The 25,716-nt window shown below is 45.7% G+C and overlaps 1 protein-coding gene across 1 annotated transcript in view; it reads left to right on the top strand.

Moving 5' to 3' along the window:
* Nucleotides 1–25,716, top strand: part of DIS3L2 (DIS3 like 3'-5' exoribonuclease 2) — a 290,966-nt gene that overhangs the window by 16,113 nt on the left and 249,137 nt on the right. Inside the window, exon 3 of the mRNA XM_058187337.1 lies at nucleotides 19,267–19,419. Coding sequence (XP_058043320.1) covers nucleotides 19,267–19,419 — 153 coding nt within the window. The remainder of the gene's footprint in view (nucleotides 1–19,266; nucleotides 19,420–25,716) is intronic.

Below are 25,716 nucleotides of genomic sequence, written 5' to 3'. Positions count from 1 at the left end.
TGCTCCGAAAGACGCATTTAGGGCTTATATTCTGGTTAGGTCTTATTTTGGGGGAAATATGGTACTAAATGCATCCATCTGGCTGACAATCTTAACTGGGGTTTATTTTGTGGGGTAGGGCTTATATTACGAGTATCCTGAAAAATCATGCTAGGACTTATTTTCTGGCTGGGTCCTGTTTTTGGGGAAACAGGGCAGCAAAGGACTGCCCCACAGTGCCTCTGGCAGCGAAGACGAGGTGCGTGGGAGATTCACACAGCCCCCCTGTGCCCCGTTTTCGGCCTGGACGGCCTCCTGTAGCACTATGCTGGCCAAAATGGGATGTGGGTCCCCCCGCGCACCCCGTTTTGGCCAGCAAAGTGCAGGAAGCATCTGTCCTATCTCTCTCCCCCCACCCCCATGGCTGGCCCATGGAGGAGATCTATAATGCAGATCCGGCCCTCGAAAAAAATCCAATTTGATACCCCTGCCCTATATTGACGTCCTGAGGGGAGGTGTTGAAAAGGTTTATGTCCAGGGTGTGTGGGGGGCGTAGTGTCGTGTCCCACTCCTCCACTGACGACCGGGTCAGGGAAATCCGAATCAGGCGTGCCTCTGCAGCTCTGCCAAAGTCCTAGCAAAGTTCTCAAGGCAGGCAGGAGACCAGAAAGTGACTTCAGCAAGATATGTTTAGACTTTGCCTGACTCAGAGAATGCCAGAAAGCAGATCCTTTATATAGGCCATGGGGTGTGGCTCCATGACTCAGCACTTATCCAGGCTTGCCCCTCCCCTCCTTCTGTCGCCGCCGCCTATCAATTCTCCTGAAGCGAGGGTTACTCCAGTCTGCAGCTGTTGGTAATTGACCTCCCTCAGGCTCACATGCTGTGGGGGAGGGGGAGGGGTCTAGTTGCTCCGTTTGCCTGGGCATGGAGCCAGAGCTGAGGGCTGGAGGTACTTCTTCCTCCTCAGCCTGTCTGGGCATGGAGCCAGAGCTGGGGGCTGGAGGTATACTAGGACATTCCTCAGCGTTCGAAAGCAGATAAGAAGGCCCCGGCTGCGGTGAAAGTGGGCGAGACACAACACGTAGATACTTTCTCAACCCTCCTCCTGACCTCCACAATACAAGTTCTCAATGGGAGGCAGCCTGGTTGCAGTTGTTCTTCCCGCAGTCCTCTAACTATCCATTGAAAGGGGTGGAAGGGACCTTGGAGGTCTTCTAGTCCAGCCTCCTGCTCAAACAGGAGACCATACAGCATTTCAGATAAATGGTTGTCCGCTTTTCTTTTTTAAAATCTCCAGTGATGGAGCACCCACAACTTCTGGAGGCAAGTCGTTCCACTGGTTAATTGTTCTTATAATTCAGCTAATCAGAATAAAGCTGGAAGGGACCTTGGAGGTCTTCTAGTCCAGCCCCCTGCTCAAGCAGGAGATCTTTTACCGTTTCAGACAAGGGGTTGTCCAATCTCTTCTTTAACTTCGTCCCGTTCCACTGTTGGAGCACCCACAACTTCTTGTGGCAAGTCATTCCGCAGGTTAGTTGTTCTAACTTGAAGAATGGAAGGATTTATATTCCTTTTGGTCATCCGGCTGTTAGCACTCTCTCTGTGAGTCGTTGAGGCCACTTGGAGATTTATTTGTGGAACACCTATTTGCACTATTTAGGTGATCCCGAGGGCACAGACGAACCTCCAAGTGGCCTCAACGACCCCCAGAATGAGTGTTAACGACTAGAGGACTGCAGGGAATATACTGTTGTGGCCAGCCGGCAGAGCTGGCAGCAGACAGTGAGGAGGTTGGGGAGGAACATGGGCCAATCCTGGAGTCTGGGGAAGACTCTAATGAGGGCTCTGCATCAGAGGCAGAGAGAGGGACAGGGCCGTATGACAGGTACCAGCTGCCTTCGGAGTCAGACATCTGAGAGGCAGACAAACAGCTGGAGCCTGTTCCCAGTGTGCGCATGCTCAAAGTTGCCAGATGAAGGGAACAGCTCAGGAATAAGGGTCGACTCAGGAGTAAAGCCACAGGTGGACGATGAAGGGCCCCCTCCCAGAGGGAATAAAAGAGGAGCGAAAGGGGAGTGGAGTTTGCAGGAGACCATTAGTTCATTCGTGCATTCTTGCGGCGTCTAAAAGATATCGGCCTGGCCGCTCTCCAAGCCTGATAAAGGTGGGATAATTGTGAACTATCTTGAAAGACGGTGGGAGAGGAAAGACTTTGCTGGAGAGGAATTCACTGTCAAATAAATAAAAGGGTTTTTTTGTCCGGATGAGGACTCAGCTTCGTGCTGCTGGGGAAGCCTAGGTCAGAACAAATGCATCCTTCTACCCTCTACCATTCAGTCAGAACTGAAGAAGCTTCTTGGATGAGAAGCAAAACCTCTTCAAGGAAAAACAAAGGAAGCCCGGTTGCCTTTTGAAAGAAAAAAGCGCCTTTGGAGTCTCGTCTCGTCGCCTTTCTTTCGAGGTTTTCCTCCCCTCGTCCAAAGCTAGCAAAGAAGCAATAGCTGGATCTTTTTATAGCCCAGCGGGCTTTCCAGAGAGAAGAGCGAAAAGCAGGGGGGAGGAAGAGAAATGGTTTACGGTGTTCTTGGGGCAAGCGGGAGTGGGTGGGTGGCAGATGTCTGGCAGCTGGATCAACAAGGATGGAGGCATCTCTATCGAATAAGGGAAGCCACCAGGGTTGGCGGGGGAGGGGGAGGGGAGAGGAGGTGGTTTGGGGGTCACCAGCTAGGTGGAGCCGGGTCACGGAGAGTCCTGCAAGAACCGCTGGTGTGCCTCCGAGGTTGCAGCGCTGCCAGAGGCCGAGGGATGTTTGGATAAACCTTTAGCTCCCCTGCTACTAAATGTCTTTCGGGGCCAAATCGCCTTCCGTCTGCCAAAAAACGAGCTGTGTCTTTGGCTTTGGATTTTCGAATCTGGTTTGCGTTCACCACGTCGGGCGATCCGGTACGGAGGCTTGGAGGATGTGTGTGTGTGTGGAACGGACGCCGGGACCTTCTGAAGCATTGAAGGCAGCCTGGCCCGCATGGTGAGTCTTCTGCAAAAGGAACTCCTCGTCTTCCGACCGTCCGTGGAGCTCCCAGATTTCTGCTTGCTGAGCAAGCCGGCTGTTTAAGCGGGTTTTGCCCCATTGTACGACTTTTCTCGCCACCGATGTTTAGCGAATCAGTGCAAGTTTTGTTTTTCCCTTGGTGAAGGAACGTAACATGGTGACTCATTTGGAAAATGATCCAGTTAACGACAGGTGCCTTTGAATCCCCTGTGCAGGTATTTTTAATTATTAAATGCACCGTTCCTTATATCGTTAATAATATAATAATATAATATAATAAAATAATCATAATCATAGTAATACCCATTGTCATCAGGGCAGTTGGTACCATGTCCAAGAATTTTATAAGATACATCAACAAATTGCAGCTTCCCGCAATAACACCAGCGGAACTGCAAAAAACTGCGCTCCTTGGAACTTCGTAGGTCTTAAGGAGGTACTTGGTTGATACCTAGGATGCTGGCAGCAACCCATATCAACCATCAGCACTGGTCCTGGAGGCTGGGGAAGGCCCGGATGAGGGCTCTGCATCAGAGGCAGAGGTGGGGCCAGGGCCATCGGGGTGTGAGGTGCAGACTCCGGAGCCTCCAGAGACTGATAGTAGTGAGGCAGAGGAACAGGAGGAGCCTGTTCCTAATGCACGCATGAGAAGAGCTGCCAGAAGGCAAGAGCAGCTCAAGCAAAGAGGACGACTCGGGAGTAAGGCCAGGAGATGATTGGCCCCTTCCATAAGGCTTAAAACAGACCAGCAACAGCTCTTGGGCTCTTTGTCAGAAAACAACGTTGATAGACTTGCTCCTTGCTTTGCTGCATTTGTTTCTTGTCGGCGTCTTCTTCTTCTGAACTTTTGCCAAGAAAAGCCTTTGGCAGTTTGCCTAATTAGACCAAGATTGGTGATAAGACTGAAGAATTGTGTTATGAAAAATTTGCTTTGATTTAGTTTGGACGACACTGAGAATGAGTTCATTCTCAGCTCTTCTAATAAAGTTTGTTTGTTTGTTTTTGAACCGATTGTGTCTACTACTACCTACTTGGGCCTGGGTCACAACAAAGATAACACAATACAAAGGCTTACAAATAGGTGGCAACGACTGTGGCAAAGGTAAGCAAGGGTAGTACCATTATTATTATTATTATTGTTGTTGTTGTTGTTGTTGTCATTGTTTGTTGTTGTCGTTGTTTGTTGTTGTTGTTGTTATTATTATTATTATTATTATTATTATTATTATTATTATTATTATTATTATTATTATTATTATTATTATTTCAACTTTTATACTGCCCTTCTCCCGAAGGACTCAGGGAGGTTTACAGCCAAGTAAAAACAATAATACAAAAGTTAAGAACAATTTTAAAAACTAATTTTAAATTGGCCGAAATATAAAAATTTGCTAAAACCCATTAAAAAACTAATTAAAACTATTAAAGGCTAGTCCTGCTCGATGAAATAAAAGAGTCTTCAGCTCACGCCGGAAGGCTCGGAGGTCAGAGAGTTGGCGCAACGTTGGAGGTAGTTCGTTCCAGAGGGCTGGGACCCCCACAAAGGGAGCCCCCAGCCCTCTGTCATAGGCGCCTTGGGTGCAATCCCAAAACAACTGGAGCAACACTTGAACTCCATCGGCATTGACAAATTCGCCATCAGTCAATTGCAGAAGGCGGCTTTATTTGGAAGACCTTCCATCCTGCGACAATATCTGTAACACGGTCAAACATCCGGATTTGCTTATCCCAGGTCCTTGGAAAGGATTCGACAGGTAGACAGAAATGCCCCCAAACCTCCGTCTGAACTTCTGGCTGACTGTGCGATGATCAGTCATCAGATAACAGCCTGAGCAGCAGTTTTTAACTGTTGGGTGTTTTAAAATTTATATATTATATATTAGGAAGTCATACTTTATAATACAGGTAGTCCTCGACTTAAGACTGTTCATTAAGTGGCCCTTCCAACTTACGTCACTGAGAAAAGTGGCTTACGACCGTTTTTACAACATCACTGAAAAAGACCATGACTTACGACCGTTTTTCACACTTTAACAACCTTTGTAGCATCCCTGCGGTCATATGGTTTACATTCCAGTGCTCAGATTTGACTCATATTTATGACGGTTGCCATGTCCAGGAGTCACGTCATCGCTTTTTTGGTGACCTTCTGACAAGCAACGTCAATGGGGGGGGGGGTTTAACCAGATTCACTTAACAACCCTGCTAGTAATTTAACAGCTGCACTGCAGCGGTTCGCTTCAACACAGATGTGGCCAGAAAAGTCGTAGAATGGGGCCCAACTTAAAATTTCTCATAAATTTTGGGCTCGGATTTGTGGGTCGTATGTTGAGGACTACCTGTATGGCTTTTGAACTTCCTGTTGTGATCCAGGCCCAAGTAGGTAGTAGGAAACTCAGTCTGTGGAAAAAAAAAAAACTTTATTCGAACAGCTGGGAATTACTTCATTCCCAGCGTCATTCAACTCAAAAGTAAAACAAATGCCTCCCAACACAAATTCCTCAGTTATCTCACAAACCTTAGTCCAATTAGGCAAACTGCCAAAGGACTTTCCTGGCAAATGTCCAGAAGCCACAAAAACAAAGACATACATGAAGCAGAGGATGCAGCAGACGACGCAGCTACAACGTTGTTTTCCGGCAAAGCCGAAACACTGTTGCTGCTGTTTTAAGCCTTATGGGAGGGGCCAATCATCTCCTGGCCCTACTCCTGAGTTGTCCTCTCTGCTTGAGCTGCTCTTGCCTTCTGGCAGCTCTTCTCATGCATGCATTAGGATGCATTAGGAACAGGCTCCTCCTGTTCCTCTGCCTCACTACTGTCAGTCTCTGGAGGCTCTGGAGGCTGCACCTCACTCCCCGATGGCCCTGTCCGACTCGGTTGCCAGCTCCACAGGCTGTTGATGGACCACAACAATTCCCTCCTGTCAGTTCATCCCTCTGTAAAGGACATTTAGGGCCGGTGGTCGCTATGGCCACGTGTTTGTGTTGGGCAAAACGATTCAGTCGAAGGAAATGTTGCATCTTGAATTTATTGTGGAATGCTTGCGAGTCCTCTAGCTTTAAACACTCGCAAAAACTTCCTCTCCAGCTAGCTGGGGTCAGCTATCTGTGTTGTTTCTTGCAAGACACCAGGACATTAGATCCTCCCCATTATTTAGATAAAACAGACGCGTTTGATGTGTTTACCTGATGTGATTCACCCCAAGGATCAAGTTATATCTGTGTCTGTTATTCGGTGTGGTTTGTACAGCTTGCTTTGGTTTTTTTTCAATTTTTTTTTTCTTTTTCCTTTCATACCATTCCCCGGTGCGTCAACGGTAATTAAACACCCTTTGGGATTTGAACTATGATCACTTTCTCTTCTTAAGTAAATCCCTATATCCTTTTCCCAGCTGGGAAGTTAAGCCTTAAGCCTGATTTACAAAGCTGCTGGGGCTTCCCACTTTTTTTTTTTTTTTTTGGGCACAGAATCCCAGAATAGATAGATACACAGAATCTATTGGACACAGAATTTTTTGGGCGCAGAATCCCAGAATCCCAGAATCCAAGAATAGATAGATACAATCAGAGTTTAGACCATCCGATGAACCTGGGTTGATTCAAAACAGGCAGAATTGACTGAGATAAACCTGGGGACTTTTCCTTGCAAATTTTGCCTACTCTGCCAGTGGGCTGGTTAGAGTTGGAAAGAACCTTGGAGATCGTCTAGTCCAGGAGTCGGCAACCTGTGGCTCTGGAGCCGCATGTGGCTCTTTCATTCCTCTGCTGCGGCACCCTGTCGCCAGTCGGCTCCACAATTGATAGGGCTTTCGGTTAGGACAGGTAGAGGAAAAAGGATGCTGCGCTAGGAGGAGATTCTATGGTGGGGGAACCGGACTTCCGGTCAGCCGAGGAAAAAGGATGCTGTGCTAGGTGGAGATTCTATAGTGGGGGAACCGGACTTCCGGTCAGCAGAGGAAAAAGGACGCCACGCTAGGAGGAGACTCTATGGTGGGGGAACTGGACTTCCGGTCAGCTCCAGAATTGAACGGGCGCTTCTGGTTAGGACTCTTTAAGGTTGCCAACCTCTCATCTAGTCCAACTCCCCGCCCAAGCAGGAGATCCTACACCCATGATGGTGAACCTTTGGCACGTGTGCCGGAAGTGGCACACAGAGCCATCTCCCTGGGCATGCGAGCCGTCGCCTGTTGCTGTGGCGCTCCCGTTGCTCCGGGTTCTGGCGCGCCGGCCAGCTGTACGCGGGAGCACCAGAAACCGGAAGATCAGGTGGCTACTCTTCCTGTTTCCGGCACACGCATGCGCACCAGCCACCTGTTCTTCCGGTTTCTGGCGCACATGCGCGCACGAAGACCACTGCGCCCCAGAAACTGGACAATCATCTTCCTGGCGCACGCATGTGCACCGGGTGGCTACTCTGCCGGTTTCTGGCACACGTGCGCACACACTCATGTACCCATTTCGGCTCTCGGCGCCGAATGTGTAGCCAGAAGTGGAATATTCTTGGATCTTTCTGATTTTTCGTCAGATAGCAACGAATGGGGTGACTTGATATGGTAGTACTTTGACCTGAGCTAGGATCCGTTTGGAAGTTTTCCTTGGAAGTTTTCTTCCCCATTTGAACTATAGGTAGTCCTTGACTTACAGCAGTTCGTTTAGTGACCGTTTGAAGTTACGCCACTGAAAAACCCCCGACTTACGATGTTTTTTCCCTACTTAACAACCATTTCAGCCTCCCCCACGATTATGTGATCAAAATTCGAACGCTTGGCAATTGACTCGTTTTTACGACGGTTGCAGTGTTCCTGGGATGACGTGATTCCCCTTTTGCGACCTTCTGACAAACAACATCCATGGGGAAGCCAGATTCATAGCCGGGTTACTCATTTTATCAGCCGCAATGATTCACTTAACAACCGTGGCAAGAAAAGTGGGTCCAAACTCGCTTCACAAATTTCTCACTTAGCAACCTAAACTTTGGGCTCAATTGTGGTTGTTTGTTGAATTGTACCTATTCAATCCGGAGACGATTTCTGGAAGCTTTGAAGAAGAGACTGGATTGTCAGCTTTCAGAAATGGTGTGGGGTTTCCTGCTTGGGCGGGGGGGGGGGGGCGGGTTGGACTAGATGACCTACAAGGTCCCTTCCAACTTTGTTCTTCTATTCTAATCAATGGAACGACTCACCCCCCCAGAAATTGTGGGAGCTTCATCACTGGAAGCTTTGAAGAAGAGACTGGACTGCCATCTGTCAGAAATGGTCTAGGGCCCTCCTGCTTGGGCGGTGGGTTGGACTAGAGGACCTCCAAGGTCCCTTCCAACTCTGTTATTCTGATTTTTCCAGAGAGGTTGGCTACTGTCTCAGATTCCTTAAGCTTCTTGATAATATTAGCAGCTGCAATCACAGCACCAGGGAACTGTTTGCAGCTGATTTTTGTAGCTTTGGCCTTTGTCACGCTTGGCTCTAACCTTCTTCCTTTACTCCTCGGGCAATTCTCGGTTGCTTCCTCTTGTCCACATTTATTGCGGTCCACACAACGACGCAACCCATCCAAGGGAGTCCCTTTCTCCATCCAGAGCGGCAGAGGGACCGATTAAGGGATTGAAGACACCTGGAACGCTAATGAAATAATCCGTTTGGAGAGATCCCTCAAATCCAATAATGCCTTTTAATTTCAAAGGAGAATTAATAACTACGTCCGTGCCGTTTTCATTTCTTTTGCTGTTTATGAGAATAAGTTATCTCATACATCAAAAGCAAATTGTCTCTTCTCCGGGCTATTTGGCAGCAGTGTTTTCTCAGCCTTTTAAAATATGTGGACTTCAACTCCCAGAATTCCCTGGGGAGCATGTTGAATAGAATAGAATAACTAGACAAGAACAACTTTATTGTCCCTTTGAATGTACACGAATTGGTATGCACTAAAAATGAAATTTTCTTGCATGCAGCTCTTAAAGGGACACCATCTCCAATTTTACACTACAGAAAAAAAAAAGAATAACATTTGGAAGGGACCTTGGAGTCCAGGGGTCACCAACTTTTCAGACCTCAAGAGACCACTAAATTCATAATTTTAAATCCATGATAATACGATCTGCCTAATGACCGGCTGGGTGGGTGTGGCAAGGTGGTCATGTGACTGGGTGGGCGTGGCCAACTCAATGTCACTCACGTCGAGGGGCGCCTTACCAGCCACTACTCGCTAGTCCTCGCCTCCCCAGCCGGGCTCCTTAGGGCCCCAACAGGAAGCAGTTGCTGGAGCTAAGCAGCCAACATGAGAAAGAGTTGGCAAAACAGCTCAGTTCAAATTGGATCTGACCGAGAAGGAGGCTCAGTAGAAGCACCTCACTGAGGACTAGGAGCATAGGCTTTCCAAGCAGAGGGAAGACCTGGGGGAGTGCAAGGCCAGGTACCGGCGCCTGGAGGCTCAGCGGGCTGAGAAGGTCAGCCAGTTCCAGGCCATGATGCAGCCCCACTGGAACGAGGCCCTCCGGCTCTTTGCCACCAGCGGCGCTTCCCTCCAGCCTTCGCCCAAAGCCCCACACAGGAGGCTGAAGCAGACCCCAAGTTGGAATTTCTGCCCCTCTCTGACCCACACACAAGGACCCCGAAGGGGGAGACTCTCTGCAGCAACACAAACGTTCATTGCACGTATCCAGTCCAGGGGCTGCAGTTTGAGGACCCCTGATTTAGTGCAATATTTTAAAAATACAAATAATTTTTCTGAGGACCACCGAAATTTTCTCGCGGAGCACCGGTTGGTGATCACCGTTCTAGTCCAACCCCCTGCTTAGGCAGGAAACCCTACACCACTTCAGACAAATGGTAATCCAATATCTTCTTAAAAACATCCTGTGTTAGGGCATAAACATGACAAGATAGATAGATAGATAGATAGATAGATAGATAGATAGATAGATAGATAGATAGACAGACAGACAGACAGACAGACAGATGATGGATGGATGGATGATAGATAGATAGATAGATAGATAGATAGATAGATAGATAGATAGACAGACAGACAGACAGAGACAGACAGACAGACAGACAGACAGACAGATGATGGATGGATGGATGGATGATAGATAGATAGATAGATAGATAGATAGATAGATAGATAGATAGATAGATGGATAATATAGATCAGGGGTCTCCAACCTTGGCAACTTTAAGCCTGGAGGACTTCAACTCCCAGAATCCCCCAGCCAGCAAAGCTGGCTGGGGAATTCTGGAAGTCCTCCAGGCTTAAAGTTGCCACGGTTGGAGACCCCTGATATAGATGATAGATAGAAATAGATAGATGATAGATAGGTGAAGAGATGATAGAGATAGAGATAGATAGAGATAATGATAGATAGATAGATAGATAAATAGATATACAAATGGATGAAGACTATTGCTTAACACAATGTAAGCCACCTTGAGTCTTCGGAGAAGGGCGGGATATAAATTCAAATAAAATAAATAAATAAATAAAAATAAATAGATAGATAGATAGATAGATAGATAGATAGATAGATAGATAGATAGATAGATAGATAGATGGAAATAGATACATGTATATACCCACATGTATTGTATGCAGTCCATGCATCTTAAAATTGGTGAGGTGGAGAAATACCGGGCTAGGGAATAAAGAAACATGGATGCCATTTTAATAAAATAAAATAAGAAATCAAGCAGGAACAATTCAGAATCGAAAGGAAGAAATCAAGGCTGTGACTCCACACCCGCGGAAAGGCTGTGTTGTGTTGGGTGGGGCATTTGTTACCTGAGAAATCAGACACCAGTGGCCTTGTGTGGTTGCTTTTTCCCCCCCCGCGGCTTGGAAGACGTAAATAATCACAACGTAAACACACCGAAAGTTCATTTGACACATCAAAACAGGCAACGTTTCGATCCCGAGGTTGTGAAGGATGACAAAAGCCGTCTTCCTTTCTCTCCCAGACTTTGGCTCCTGGCGTTGGAAGTAATAATGGAGCTGCGTGTCAGGTTAAAGGTTGAAAATGAAAAGTTGAAGCAAAGGTGTGTTTTTTTTCCCCCCCCCAAGAGGGAACTGGACTTTCTTTCTTTGTCTTTGAAGACGTTTCGCTTCTCACTCAAGAAGCTTCTTCCGCTCTGACTGGATGATGGGGAACGGAAGGATTTATACTCCTTGCAGAAAACTGGTCATTTGCATCCTTTTAGTGGGTCGTTGAGGCCACTTGGAAGTTTATCTCTGTCCTCAGGGTCACCTGAGTGGTGCAATTGGGTGTGGAGCCTTTTGGGACCTGCTGAAAGAACTATGTTGTAGATCAGGGATGTCCAAACTTGGCCCCTTGAAGAGTGGTGGACTTCAACTCCCAGAATTCCCCAGCAAGCAACTTGCTCATGTTTATAGCTCATGCTGGCTGGGGAATTCTGGAAGTCCTCCAGGCTTAAAGTTGCCACGGTTGGAGACCCCTGATATAGATGATAGATAGAAATAGATAGATGATAGATAGGTGAAGAGATGATAGAGATAGAGATAGATAGAGATAATGATAGATAGATAGATAGATAGATAGATAAATAGATATACAAATGGATGAAGACTATTGCTTAACACAATGTAAGCCACCCTGAGTCTTCGGAGAAGGGCGGGATATAAATTCAAATAAAATAAATAAATAAATAAAAATAAATAGATAGATAGATAGATAGATAGATAGATAGATAGATAGATAGATAGATGGAAATAGATAGATACAAAATTATGTATATACCCACATGTATTGTATGCAGTCCATGCATCTTAAAATTGGTGAGGTGGAGAAATACCGGGCTAGGGAATAAAGAAACATGGATGCCATTTTAATAAAATAAAATAAGAAATCAAGCAGGAACAATTCAGAATCGAAAGGAAGAAATCAAGGCTGTGACTCCACACCCGCGGAAAGGCTGTGTTGTGTTGGGTGGGGCATTTGTTACCTGAGAAATCAGACACCAGTGGCCTTGTGTGGTTGCTTTTTCCCCCCCCGCGGCTTGGAAGACGTAAATAATCACAACGTAAACACACCGAAAGTTCATTTGACACATCAAAACAGGCAACGTTTCGATCCCGAGGTTGTGAAGGATGACAAAAGCCGTCTTCCTTTCTCTCCCAGACTTTGGCTCCTGGCGTTGGAAGTAATAATGGAGCTGCGTGTCAGGTTAAAGGTTGAAAATGAAAAGTTGAAGCAAAGGTGTTTTTTTTTTTTCCCCAAGAGGGAACTGGACTTTCTTCCTTTGTCTTTGAAGACGTTTCGCTTCTCACTCAAGAAGCTTCTTCCGCTCTGACTGGATGATGGGGAACGGAAGGATTTATACTCCTTGCAGAAAACTGGTCATTTGCATCCTTTTAGAGGGTCGTTGAGGCCACTTGGAAGTTTATCTCTGTCCTCAGGGTCACCTGAGTGGTGCAATTGGGTGTGGAGCCTTTTGGGACCTGCTGAAAGAACTATGTTGTAGATCAGGGATGTCCAAACTTGGCCCCTTGAAGAGTGGTGGACTTCAACTCCCAGAATTCCCCAGCAAGCAACTTGCTCATGTTTATAGCTCATGCTGGCTGGGGAATTCTGGGAGTTGAAGTCCACCATTCTTCAAAGGGCCAAGTTTGGACACCCCTGTTGTAGATGGAGATAGATCACAGTGGTGGGATTCAAATAATTTAACAGCCACTTCTCTGCTCTAGTTATTTCTTCCAACAACCAGTTCATCAAACTGCTCAGAAAGTTAACAACCGGTTCTCCCGAAATGGTGCAAACTGGCTGAATCCCATCACTGGTCTCCAACCTTGGCAATTTTAAGACTTGTGGACTTCTACTCCCAGAATCCCTCAGCCAGCGATTCTGGGAGTTGATGTCCACAAGTCTTAAAAGTTGCCAAGGTTGGAGACCCCTGAGATAGATGATGCTGTGTCCTTCCTCTTCTGTTGAGAGAGGGCTGTTCAAATTTGACATCAATGGCCTCTTTGACCCCCTCTTTCAAACCAAAATGTGGACTTTGCTGACTTCAAAAGAGCAGCCTTTGCCTTTTAAATGCAGATGGACTGCTGAATCTAGTCCTGACGGGTTTGTTCTCCTATGTTGCGCCACGCGTTTGTGAAGTGGTTGTTTTGTTTGCCCAATGGACAGATCTGCACAGGGGTTCACCGCGTTGTACTGCATAGACCATGTGAAAAAGCACCTTTGGGGCAACCATGACCTGGATGACTGAGAATCTCCCTAGACCAGTGGTTCTCAACCTTTATAGTGCTGCGACCCCTTTAATACAATTCCCCACGATGTGGCGACCCCCAACCGTAAAATTATTTTCGTTTTGAATTTATCGCGCCTGAAGCCGTATTGGCTAGTGATCTGAACTGCTTGTGATTGCCTTGAGGACGGAGGCATTAAAGCGGAGACTCCTCCCCTGTTAAGTTTATGGCACCTGAAGCCAGATTAGGCTAGTGATTGGGAGTGATTGCAGCTGGCTTGAGAGGGAGACATAAGAGCAAAGATTTCTCTTTTTTAATTCATCGCGCCTGAAGCCGAATTCGGATCACGATTTGAAGAGCCTGCAGCTGGCTTGTGCAGTCAACCATTGGAGCGCGATTCTTCGACTCGCAAGTATACTTCCCATATTTCCAATGGTCTTAGGCGACCCCTGGCAAACCGTCATTCGACCCCCAACGGGGTCCCGACCCACAGGTTGAGAACCGCTGCCCTAGACTTAAAGGTTGAAGGTTTCTCTGGGAACATGGATGTGGCCCACTAGAATTGGGGTCAATGAGCAATCTAGTCATAATATGGTGGCTTTGCGTTGGGAGCTGCTTCTGAAGAAACTCAGAGGTGCTTTTTTTTCAAGAGGCAACTGGACTTTCTTAGTTTTTCTTTGAAGACATTTTGCTTCTCACCCAAGAAGTTTTTTCAGCTCTCAGAGAAGCTTCTTCAGCTCAGAGCTTTGCTGGCTGAGGAATTCTGGGAGTTCAAGTCCACAAGTTTTAAAGTTGCCAAAACTGGAGACCCCTGCTTTACAGAATTGCTTCTAAAAAAAAAAAATAACATCACGCAATTTGGTGATTTGTGGTTTTGAGCTCATAGCCACCGCAACCCCCTGCCATCTGATCGCTTGGCCTGGCAGTGAAGCCTGTTGGGAGGACAGAAACACCCCCCACACCAGGTAGAATCAGGAAGGGGAGGGGGCGGAGAGAAAGAACACCTTTCAGCAGCCGTTGAGAATTGGCTGTTAAAAAATGGCGGGTTTCCTGATGGAGCAAAGGCGGTGAAGGGCGGGTGGGTTTCTAAGCTCCCTACCCCTCATATTCCTCTGTTGGAACTGCGATACGATCCTAGGATTAGTTGCATTGTCACCAAATAACAGGGTTGGGAGGGACCTTGGAGGTTTTCTAGTCCAACCCCTGCTTAGGCAGGAAACTCTATACCCGTGATGGCAAACCTACGTGCCCCAGGTGGCCCGCGGGGGCATTTCTGTGGGCACGCGAGCCGTTGCCCTAGATCAGCTCCACCGCTCATGTGTGCGCACCTCCCATTGGCCATTTTCGGGCATCTACCGCACATGTGGGAGACATGCGTGCATGCCCATGCCGCCCCTCCCCTCCCAGGAGTCTCCACATGGCCCGTTTTGGATGCCAGGTAAGTACAGGGCTCGTGCGGAGGCCCTGGGAGGGTGAAAAACGGGCGTACCGGAAATCTGGAAACGAGCCGTTTCCAGCCTCCGGGGGCTTTAGGGAGGCCTACTAGGCCCAAAACGGGGCGCGAAAGGGGGGGTCACACAGGCATGCACGGGAGGGGAGTGCGGGGGGGGGTTGCACATGTCTGCGCAGGGGGGCAGTGCAGCGCGGGGGGATTGCGTGCACATGTGCAGGGGGTTGTGGTGTGCATGGGGGGCATTGTATTATGGGTGTGGACACATACGCTTTTCGCACCCAAGGAAAGAACAGTTATCTATCACTGCCCTATACCAGGGGTCTCCGACCTTAGTAACTTTAAGACTTGTGGACTTCAACTCCCAGAGTTCCTCAGCCAGCTTTGCTGGCTGAGGGACTCTGGGAGTTGAAGTCCACAAGCCTTAAAGTTACTAAGGTTGGAGACCCCTGCTCTATACTATTTCAGACAAATGGTTGTCCAATCTCTTCTTAAAAAACTTGGAGCATTCACAACTTCCGGAGGCAAGTTGTTCCACTGATGAATTGATCTAACCGACAGGAAATTTCTCCTAAGTTCCAGGTTGCTTCTCTCCTTGATTAGTTTCCACCCATTGCTTCTTGTTCTACCATCAGGTGCTTTGGAGAATAGCTTGACTCCTTCTTCTTTGGGGCAGCCCCTCAAATACTGGAAGATTGCTATCATGTCCCCCTCCCCAGTCCTTTTTTGGTCTAGACTGGCCGTACCCAAATCTTGCAACCGTTCTTCCTATGTTTAAGTCTCCAGCCCCCTAATCATCCTTGTTGCTCTTCTTTGCACTCTTTTTAGAGTCTCTTTTTTAGAGCCTTTATAATCTCTTTAAGTTATTTAGAATATCAGAGTTGGGAGGGACCTTGGAGGTCTTCTAGTCCAATCCCTTGCTTAGGCAGGAATCCCTGCACCACTTCAAATGGTTGTCCAATCTCTTCTTAAAAACTTCCAGTGTTGGAGCATTCACAGCTTCTGCAGGCAAGTTGTTCCTCTTATTAATTGTTCTAACTGTCAGGAAATTTCTCCTTAGTTCTAAGTTGCTGTCTCTCCCTGTTTAGTTTCCACCCATTGCTTCTTGTTCTACCCTCAGGTGCTTTGGAGAATAGCTTGACTCCCACTTCTTTGTGGCAGCCCTTGAGATATTGGAAGACTGCTATCATGTCTACCCTAGTCCTCCGCTTCATCACACTAGACGTACCCAGTTCCTGCAACCGTTCATCGTATGTTTTAGCCACCAGTCTCTTAATCTTCTTGGTTGCTCTTCTCTGCGCTCTTTCTAGAGTCTCAACGCCTTTATAATGTCTTTATGGCTTCAGCTGCATCTCCTTGTCCCTGGTTTCTTTCTACCTCAATAATCAATTGATCGGATTTTTAATTGCTAGTGAATTCAGTGGGTTTCTAATCGTCGGGCCTCCCTTGTAGGTCTTTGGGTTTCACCCTGCGTATCATTTAGCACGTAAAGTTATGGAAATCAAGGGTGTGCCAAAGCTATCCAGAAGAATGAGAGTTGGTGACAGGGATACTCCTGAACGTATCTTAGGTGTAATTAGTTACCAAGATTCGGGAGCCTCCCCAGAGAGATAACAGTCGTGCGAAACACACCCAGCAAAGCTGCCTGCTTCTATAGCGCTGCTGACCACGTATGGTTGAATAGTTTTAAGTCTTACCTGCAGGCTCGACTTATGACCACAAGAGGTGGAGACCCTTTGAGAGCTGCATGCAACGAAATCTCATTTTAATGTCTGCCGATCAGTGTGCATTCAAAGTGAGAATAAAGTTATTACTCAGTTCTAATTGGGACCAGCATTTCCAAGAGGGGCTGCTAAATAAGTCGTGCCCGAGTTTGCAACCTCTTTTGCAATGGTTGTTAAGTGAATCCCTGCAGTTCCACGTAGCTCCCATGTAACACCTCTCCTGCGCAGACTGCACTGGCTACCTGTGGCCTTTCGGGTGCATTTCAAGGTTCTGGTTACCACCTTCAAAGCGCTCCATGGCTTGGGGCCTGGGTACTTACGGGACCGCCTGCTGTTACCTCATGCCTCCCACCGTCCCGTACGCTCACACAGAGAGGGACTTCTCAGAGTACCGTCCGTCAAACAATGTCGGCCGGCGGCCCCCAGGGGAAGATCCTTCTCTGTGGGGGCTCCTACTCTTTGGATTGAACTTCCCCCTGGTTTACGGCAAATACCTGACCTTCGGACCTTTCGCCGCGAATTGAAAACATATTTGTTTATTCGCGCGGGGCTAGCTTAAGCTTTTTAAACTGTTTAGATTTTAAATTTTAAATTCTATTTATGTTTTAAATCGGGGTTATTAGATTTTAAATATTTTAATTTTTCGGCCAATTGTGTAATAAGTTTCTTAATTCAGTTTTTTAAATTGTATATTGTGTATGTTTTTAGCCTGGCTGAACACCGCCCTGAGTCCTTCGGGAGAAGGGCGGTCTAGAAATTCAATAAATTCAAATTCAAATTCACTTGTTTAGTGAGTCACACAATCACACAATTGTTAGTGAGTCACATGATTGTTAAGTGCAGTGGTGGGATTCAAATAATTTAACAACTGGTCCTCTGTCCTAATGATTGGCCGGGTGGGCGTGGCCAGGGGGCGTGACAGGCAGCACTCAGCCTTCTGCACCCCCCTGGGAACAAAAACAGGCCGGGGGGGGCGTTTTGTGCCTAGTAGGCCTCCCTGCACTTACCTGGGAGCCAAAATGCGGTGTGTGGGGACTTCTGGAAGGCGGGATGCGGGGGGATGGAGCCAGCCAGCAATTTAACTACCGGTTTGCCCGAACCGGCTGAATCCCACTATTGGTTAAGGGAATCCAGCTTCCCCCACTGATTTTGCTTATATCAAAAGTCAGCTGAGAAGGTTGCAAATGGGGATCACGGACGTTGCAACCATCGTAAATATGTGCCAGTTGCCAAGACCCCACATTTGATGACATGGCCATGGGGATGCTGCAATGGTCGTAAGTGCGAGTACCGGTTAAAAGCTACTGTTTTTGGCGCTGTTGTAACTTCCCAATGGTTGTAAGCCGAGGACTTGCCTCTTATCAGGGCGATCAAATCCAGACTGCAATAATTGAGGTGACCGCTAGGTAGCAGCAAAGAGATGCCCCGAAGCCTACCCACTTTGCTGCCCTCTGGAGGTCACCAGAGGTTGTGCAAGACCACATCTGACTATCATTATCCATCATATATGTTCAGCTGCTGTATCTGATCATGATTATGTCTTCTCTGTAGGATTACGAATGGGGGCAATAATGAGATGATTTATTCATTTATATATTAAGAAAATTTATGTAGTTGCCCAACTCACATAGACGTGAGTCCGAGGCTTCTTGGATGAAACGCCAAACGTCTTCAAAGAAAAACAAGAAAGTGCGGCTGCCTCTTGAAATAAGCACCTTTGCGACAACCATGACCTGGATAACTGAGAATCTTCATAAACATTTGGATTTTCTTGGTTTTTTTCCCCTTGAAAACGTTTTGCTTCTCATCCAAGAAGCTTCTTCGGTTCTAACTGACTGGCGGGGAATGGAAAGATTTATATTCTTTGCTCAATGATCTGCAGTTTTGACAGGATAGAAATGTACCAAATTACGTGGGCATTTACTCTGTTAAGAATGGAATAGAATAGGAGAGTTGAAAGGGACCTTGGAGGTCTTCTAGTCCAGCCTCCTGCTTAGGCAGGAAACCCTAGACCATTTCAGACAAATGGTTATCCAATCTCTTTTTTAAAAACTTCATGTTGGAGCATTTACAACTTCTGGTGGCAAGTTGTTCCACTGATTAATTGTTCAGTCAGGAAATTTCTCCTTAGTTCAAAGTTGCTTCTCTCTTTGATTAATCTCCACCCATTGCTTCTTGTCCTGCCCTCAGGTGCTTTGGAGAACAGCTTGACCCTCTCTTCTTTGTGGCAGCCCCTCAGATATTGGAAGACTGCTATCATGCACCCTTAACTCCTTCTTTTCATTAAACTAGACATGCCCAATTCCTGCAACCGTTCTTCATATGTTTTAGCCTCCAGTCCCCTAATCATCTTTGTTGCTCTTCTCTGCACTCTTTGTTGCTCGTCTCGGCATCTTTTTTACATCGTGGCGACCAAAACTGAATGCAGTATTCCAAGTGTGGCCTTACCAAGGCCTTATAAAGTGGCACTAACACTTCACGTGATCTTGATTCTGTTTATGCAGCCCAGAATTGTGTTGGCTTTTTTGGCAGCTGCTGCACACTGCTGGCTCGTATCTAAATGGTTGTCCACTAGGACTCCAAGATCCCTCTCACAGGTACTACTATTGAGCAAGGTACCACGTATACCGTACCTGTGCATTTTGTTTTCCTTGCCTAAATGTAGAACCCCACTTTTTTCACCCTTGAATCTCATTTCGTTAGATAGCGCCCCGTGCAATATTTTCAGACTCTGAACTCAGCATAAGGTTGAAGTAGGGGAACCTTCAGCCATGGATGAAGAAGGCTATTTTTCATGTTCAGGAAGCGATTGTCCTGCTCTGCAGCTCGAGACTGAAAAATTCTGTGCTTCGATTCTTCCCCATGCAGAAAAGCGAGGTTCGGTCAGGCCCAGAAACAACTCTGAGTCAACCCGGCCCCCCCCAAATGTGGACAGGAGACGACAACTTTCCGAATCCCAGGCTGTCACTGTCAGCAGCTCGGATTGCAAAATGAACCTCCGACCTCAAGGAACGGCTAAAGGTATGATCCATGCAGCGCGATAGGTTTTGTTTCCGTTTTTTAAAAAAATTCTTCAGACACTGATAAAAATATGAGTTGGACTCTTTGGATAACATGAGTAGGGCTGTGATGGATCCTGCTATCCACATTTCATTCTAACCAGAGGTGGGTTTCAGCAGGTTCTGACCAGTTCTGGAGAACCGGTAGCGTAAATTCTGAGTAGTTCAGAGAACCGGTAGTAAAAATTCTGACTGGCCCCGCCCCCATCTATTCTCTGCCTCCCAAATCCCAGCTGATGGGGAGGAAATGGGGATTTTGCAGTATCCTTCCCCTGGAGTGGGGTGGGAATGGAGATTTTGCAGTATCCTTCCCCTGCCACGCCCACCAAGCCACGCCCACACCCACAGAACTGGTAGTAAAAAAATTTGAAACCTACCACTGATTCTAACCTTGCCTTTTTGATTTTGCTATTTTATTCAAGTGGCTCAGATTTCACATCTTAACATAAGAGTTTTTAAAAAAGAAAGAAATGAGCTATTTTCTATTATGTTCCTCCTTGTTCCAATTGTTTATTTGGGTTTCTTTAGTCTGGTCAGAAATACGTTCCTCAATATATAATCAATTATCAATTGATTAGAGAGAAAAGTGAACAGAGGGTTTAACTAAATAACGTAGTTTTTTTAAAAAAAATAAGGATAAGTGAAGATGATGGCGATAGGATCTGAGAACAATAGTCGTAATTATTGTGTGTATAAGGTTTACTATTGTATTGAAGTATTGAATACTATTGTATTGTATTGTATTGTATTGAACCCAGACTGTTCTTGTGAAGGTAAAGGTTCCCCTTGCACATACATGCTAGTCATTCCTGACTCTAGGGGGCAGTGCTCATCTCCATTTCAAAGCCGAAGAGCCAGCGCTGTCCAAAGACATCTCCGTGGTCATGTGGCCGGCATGGCTCAACGCCAAAGGCGCACGGAATGCTCTTCCCTTCCCACCAAAAGTGGTCCCTATTTTTTCTACTGGCATTTTTACGTGCTTTCAAAACTGCTAGGTTGGCAGAAGCTGGGACAACTAACGGGAGCTCACTCCGTTACCCCATTTCTAACTCTGCTTTTTTGATTTTGCAATTTTATTCAAATGGCGCAGCTTAACACCCTAATAACTTGAGATTTTTTTAAAAAAGAAGAAATGACCTCAATCACCAAAAGTAAACCCGATACCCAAACCACAGTTAATTATGGAGCATTTGTTGGCTAGATCTGCCAATACGGTCAGCATTTCAACCACTGAGGCTAACCCTTCACTCTTTCTTGAGGGTCTATTCCAACTTTTTATGGCCGCAACTAATTTACAACAGCCAATTTGCCGCAGCCAACTTACAGTAGCCAACCAACTGCGGGACAAGAATGACACTAATACTGAAAATCAGGGAATGGACAAAATGAAATGCGAATAGCAAGAATTAAAATAATGTTTTAAATTATTTTAAATAATTAAATTGAATTGTTGAATTGTCCCGCAGCGAGTTGGTTGTGGTGAGGTGCCTGTGGCGAGTTGGCTGTAGTGAGTTGGCCATGGTGAGTTGACTGTAATAATAATAATAATAATAATAATAATAATAATAATAATAATAATAATAATAATAATAATAATATTTTAATTTGTATACCGCCCTTCTCCCGAAGGACTCAGGGCGGTGAACAGGCAGATAAAATATAAATACACACAATAATTAAAAACAACCCTTAAAAAACTAATTTAAATGCCCAAAATGTTAAAAAACATACTCCCCCGTAAAATAACACAATTTTAAAAACCCATCCAATAAAAATAAAAATCAGGCTAGTCCAGCCATATGAAATAAATAAGTTTTAAGTTCGCGGCGAAAGGTCCTAAGGTCAGGTAATTGTCGAAGTCCGAGGGGAAGTTTGTTCCACAGGGTCAGAGCTCCCACAGCTCACTGTGGTGAGTTGACCGCAGCAAGTTGATCATGGTGAGTTGAATTGTCCCTTGGTGAGTTGGCTGCGGTGAGTTGGCCATGGTGAGTTGACTGTGGGGAGTTGACGCAGCGAGTTGATCGTGGTGAGTCTAATTGTCCTGCTGTGAGTTGGCCTTGGTGAGTTGACTGTGGCAAGGTGAATTGTCCCACAGTGAGTTGGCTGTGGTGAGCTGGCTGTAGTGAGTTGGCCATGGTGAGTTGACTGTGGTGAGTTGACTGCAGTGTGTTGGTCATGGTGAGTTGAATTGTCCCTCAGTGAGTTGTCCTGGTGAGTTGAATTGTCTCACAGCAAGTTGGCTGTGATGACTTGGCACGTGGTAAGTTGGCCATGGTGAGTTGGCTGTGGGGAGTTGATCATGGCGAGCTGACGGTCATTAATTGAATTGTCCCATAGCAAGTTGACTGTGGCGAGTTGGCCATGGCGAGTTGTGCTATTCTTCTTCCTTGATGCTCTCAGCTCGCCCTGTAGCAGCCCTCGAAACGAACAACGCTGAGCCTCAGGTGCTGTTTCCGATGGATCTCTGAGGACCTCACGTTGACTTCAACTGTCCATTGACACCCACCGGGCAGTCGTGGAAGAGAGCCAAGAAGGTCTTGGATCCAGGTGGATCTAGGCCTAGTTCCAGGTTTCAGTTCCACCAGCCAGTGTCAGCCTGACTCATAAGTTGGACCAAGTCGCCTTCTCAGAGAGGTGATCCATTTGCACATGTCTCTTCATGCTCGGCTTGCCAGCTTCGGAGCTTTGGCTGAAGTTTCTCCTCAGCTGTTGGACTCTTCGTCCTTCTCTGATCTTCCGTCACCGAAGCGGCCCCCTCCCCAGGGGTGGGACGCCTTCCACTGTTCTCCTGAGCTAATCCAGCATTTTATGCCCTCGGAAAAGCAGCTGTTGAATGTCTTCAACACTGAGATGGTCCCTTTCTAGAAAGTTTCTCTCCATCTTGGGGTCCTTTTAAGAAAACTTTGCTTGGGTTTGTGGGGTTGGAATCCCAAGCTCCCCATTATTTGTTCGCTTCAATTTTTAGGATGCAAGAAATCTTTTAGAAACTGAATTAAATCTAATTCAGAAACTGGATTTCTGGAAGGTATATAATGGGCAACCTGAAAGGGGTTTTTTTTTCTGAATTTTTTTTTATAAACATAGTAAAAAAAATCAAAATCATTGTGAACAAATTATCAGTCAGGTACATCGTTAAACATATTTCAAATTTAACCCCCATTATGGTCTAATACAATATATTTTCTTCTCCTTTTTAAAATTAATTGTTATTTGCACATATCTAATAAAAAAGGGACGCGGTGGCTCAGGGGCTAGGACGTTGAGCTTGTCGATCGAAAGGTCGGCAGCTCAGTGGTTCGAATCCCTAGTGCTGCTGCGTAACGGGGTGAGCTCCCGTTACTTGTCCCAGCTTCTGCCAACCTAGCAGTTTCGAAAGCATGTAAAAATGTAAGTAGAAAAAATAGGGACCACCTTTGGTGGGAAGGGAACAGCGTTCCGTGCGCCTTTGGCGTTGAGTCATGCCGGCCACATGACCACGGAGACGTCTTCGGACAGCGCTGGCTCTTCGGCTTTGAAACGGAGATGAGCACCGCTCCCTAGAGTCGGCAATGACTAGCACATATGTGCGAGGGGAACCTTTACCTAATAATAAAAAAAACACTATTCCATCCCATTCTGAAAAATATTTAAATGAAGTCTATTCCCCAAAACATCATTAATAAATCTTCTGTTAACTTCTTAAATTTCACAAATCTAAACATATTTGTGTATTACTTAATCAGAGGTCAGACCATCTAACAACTCTTTCTTAAGACTGCCCAGCGGTCACATAGACAATTTCCATCTTACTTAGGAATAGTCCTGAACTCACAAAGACTATTCCCTCTTATCATCTTCCTCTGCCTCTAAATAACATATATTTAAAAAAGAAAAAATTCCATCTAATCAATTCTCAATAAAAAAAACAAAAAAACTTAAAATTAAAAAGGGTAATTGCTGCTTATTCCCCCCAATAATTCCTTCATTGTGTTCAGCTATTCCCTTGGAAGTTTTTTTTTCCTATAAAAAAGTTTTATTTTTACAATCATATCAAACAGCTCATCCAATGTACAGTTATATACAATTAGTCGGGCTTGCCCAGTCACCCCCCCCTTTTTAACACTCTTCCCTCTTCTACCTTCTTTTACTTTCCAGACCTTCCTCTTCTTCTCTTATCTACATCCTCTCCTCCCTCCACCCTCCACCTTCCTTCTCCCTCTTCTACCCCTCTTCCTTCCTCTTCTCCTCTTTCCTACCTCCTACTCTCTCCTCTTTTCTCCCTCCCCACCGTTCTAAAATGGTAACTGGGCAGACCCGACCCTACATTAATTATATTTATACATCTTCAATAATCCCTGTACATTAACCATCACTCCATCCTCTACCCTCAACTACCCAATTCCCCTCCCCCTTACCCCCCATCCCCCACCCCGACTTCCCAGAACAAAATGCAGGGTATCAAAACTAACAATCATAATCCAAAATAAATCCTAAATTATAATCTCTAGTCACTCCACACATAATCACACTCTCAATTCCCCTCTCCTTCAGAAATATATCTAATACAAAATATTTCCTAAATTTACTCATATGCTATTCGATATTTTTTTATCTGATACTTATTTTGAATATAATCAATCCACATTTTCCATTCTAAAATATATTTTTCTTGTGTATAGTCTTTCAAGTAAGCAGAAATTTTTGCCATTTCTGCCAGATTTTTTTATCACTAATCATTTTTGTTACCTTACATATTCTTAAAAGCAAAAGAAAGAACCTTTTTCCTCTACATAATAACACTCATTTCCCTCTCACTCCAATTTGTTCTGCGATCCTGAAAGGGGTTGTTTACCCTCAAAAATAAGGGCAGTGAGAAATTCTGTAGAGGTAGTCCTCAGCTTACGACTTCGCCTTACAATCAGGAGGCTGTGAGTTCGATCCTAGGTAGAGCCAGATATTTCTCTCTCTGGGCACTAGGAGAATCTATCTGCTGAACAAAACTCCTCATTGGCGACAGGAGGTGCATCCGGCCAGTAAATACTCTGCTAGATCCATTCAGTTGCCCAGACTCCACCCCGGCAAAGGATTATGGGGTCCTTAAAAGATGATGATGAGGATGATGATGAGTCCTCATTTTACAACTGCCATTGAACCCCAAATTTCCATTCTGGAGCAAGAGAGTTGTTTCTTGCCACAGTCGTTAAGTGAATCACTGCCGTTGTTAGGTTAGTAATACAGGGGTTAAGCGACTTTGCTCGTCAGGACGTCGCAGAAGGACACCACATGACTTGGAGACACTGCAACCGTCATAAATACGAGCCAGTTGCAAGCTTTTGAATTTTGATCAGCTGACCACGGGGGTACTGCAGCGGTCATATGTGTTAAAAAACGGTCACCGGTCGCTTTTTTTCAGGGCCGTTGTAACCTTAAACGGTCACTAAATGAGCCATCGTAAGCCTAGGACTACCTGTCCATGAAATGAAAGGAATAAATAAAATAGTCATTGCGTTTATTCAACAAATCGCGGTTAAGCAAAGCGTGGCTTACCGTGACATGCAGGAGAAGCCTCTGTGGTTTGTTGGCTTCTTCTGAAACATTTTTCAGGACTTTCTGGTTTTTTTCTTTGAAGACGTTTTGCTTCTCATCCAAGAAGCTTCTTCAGCTCTCACAGGATAGTGGGGGAATGGAAGGATTTATATTCCTTGCAGACAGCTGGTCATTCTAAATCCTAAATTTTAAATTTTAATTGGATTTTGATGGGTTTTAAATTTCTGTACTTTTCTGGGGTGTAATGTTATTTTAAATTTTCTGGCAAATTTGAATCAGTTTTTTAAAGGTTGTTTTAATTATTGTGTATGTTTCTGTTTGTATTTTATTTGCCTGTTCACCGCCCTGAGTCCTTCGGGAGAAGGGCGGTATACAAATTAAAACATTATTATTATTATTATTATTATTGTTGTTGTTGTTGTTGTTGTTGTTGTTGTTGTTGTTGTTATTTGCATCCTTTTAGGGAGCTATTGAGGCCACTTGGAGGTTTATCTATACCAGGGGTCTGCAAACTTGGCTCTTTTAAGACTTGTGGACTTCAACTCCCAGAGTTGGCTGAGGAACTCTGGGAGCTGAAGTCCACAAGTCTTAAAAGAGCCAAGTTTGCAGACCCCTGACTTAGATGACTGAGAAGAATCTCTACGGACTTTTAGCTTGTTCCGAAAGCGCGAGGACCTCCGAATGGCCTTCTTAAACTGTGTGAAGCCTTGGATTATCTTGGATTGTTTGAAAG

The sequence above is a fragment of the Ahaetulla prasina genome, chromosome 6 (genome assembly GCF_028640845.1).
Source record: "Ahaetulla prasina isolate Xishuangbanna chromosome 6, ASM2864084v1, whole genome shotgun sequence".
Lineage (NCBI taxonomy): Eukaryota > Metazoa > Chordata > Lepidosauria > Squamata > Colubridae > Ahaetulla > Ahaetulla prasina.
This window is presented reverse-complemented; position numbering and strand designations above follow the sequence as displayed.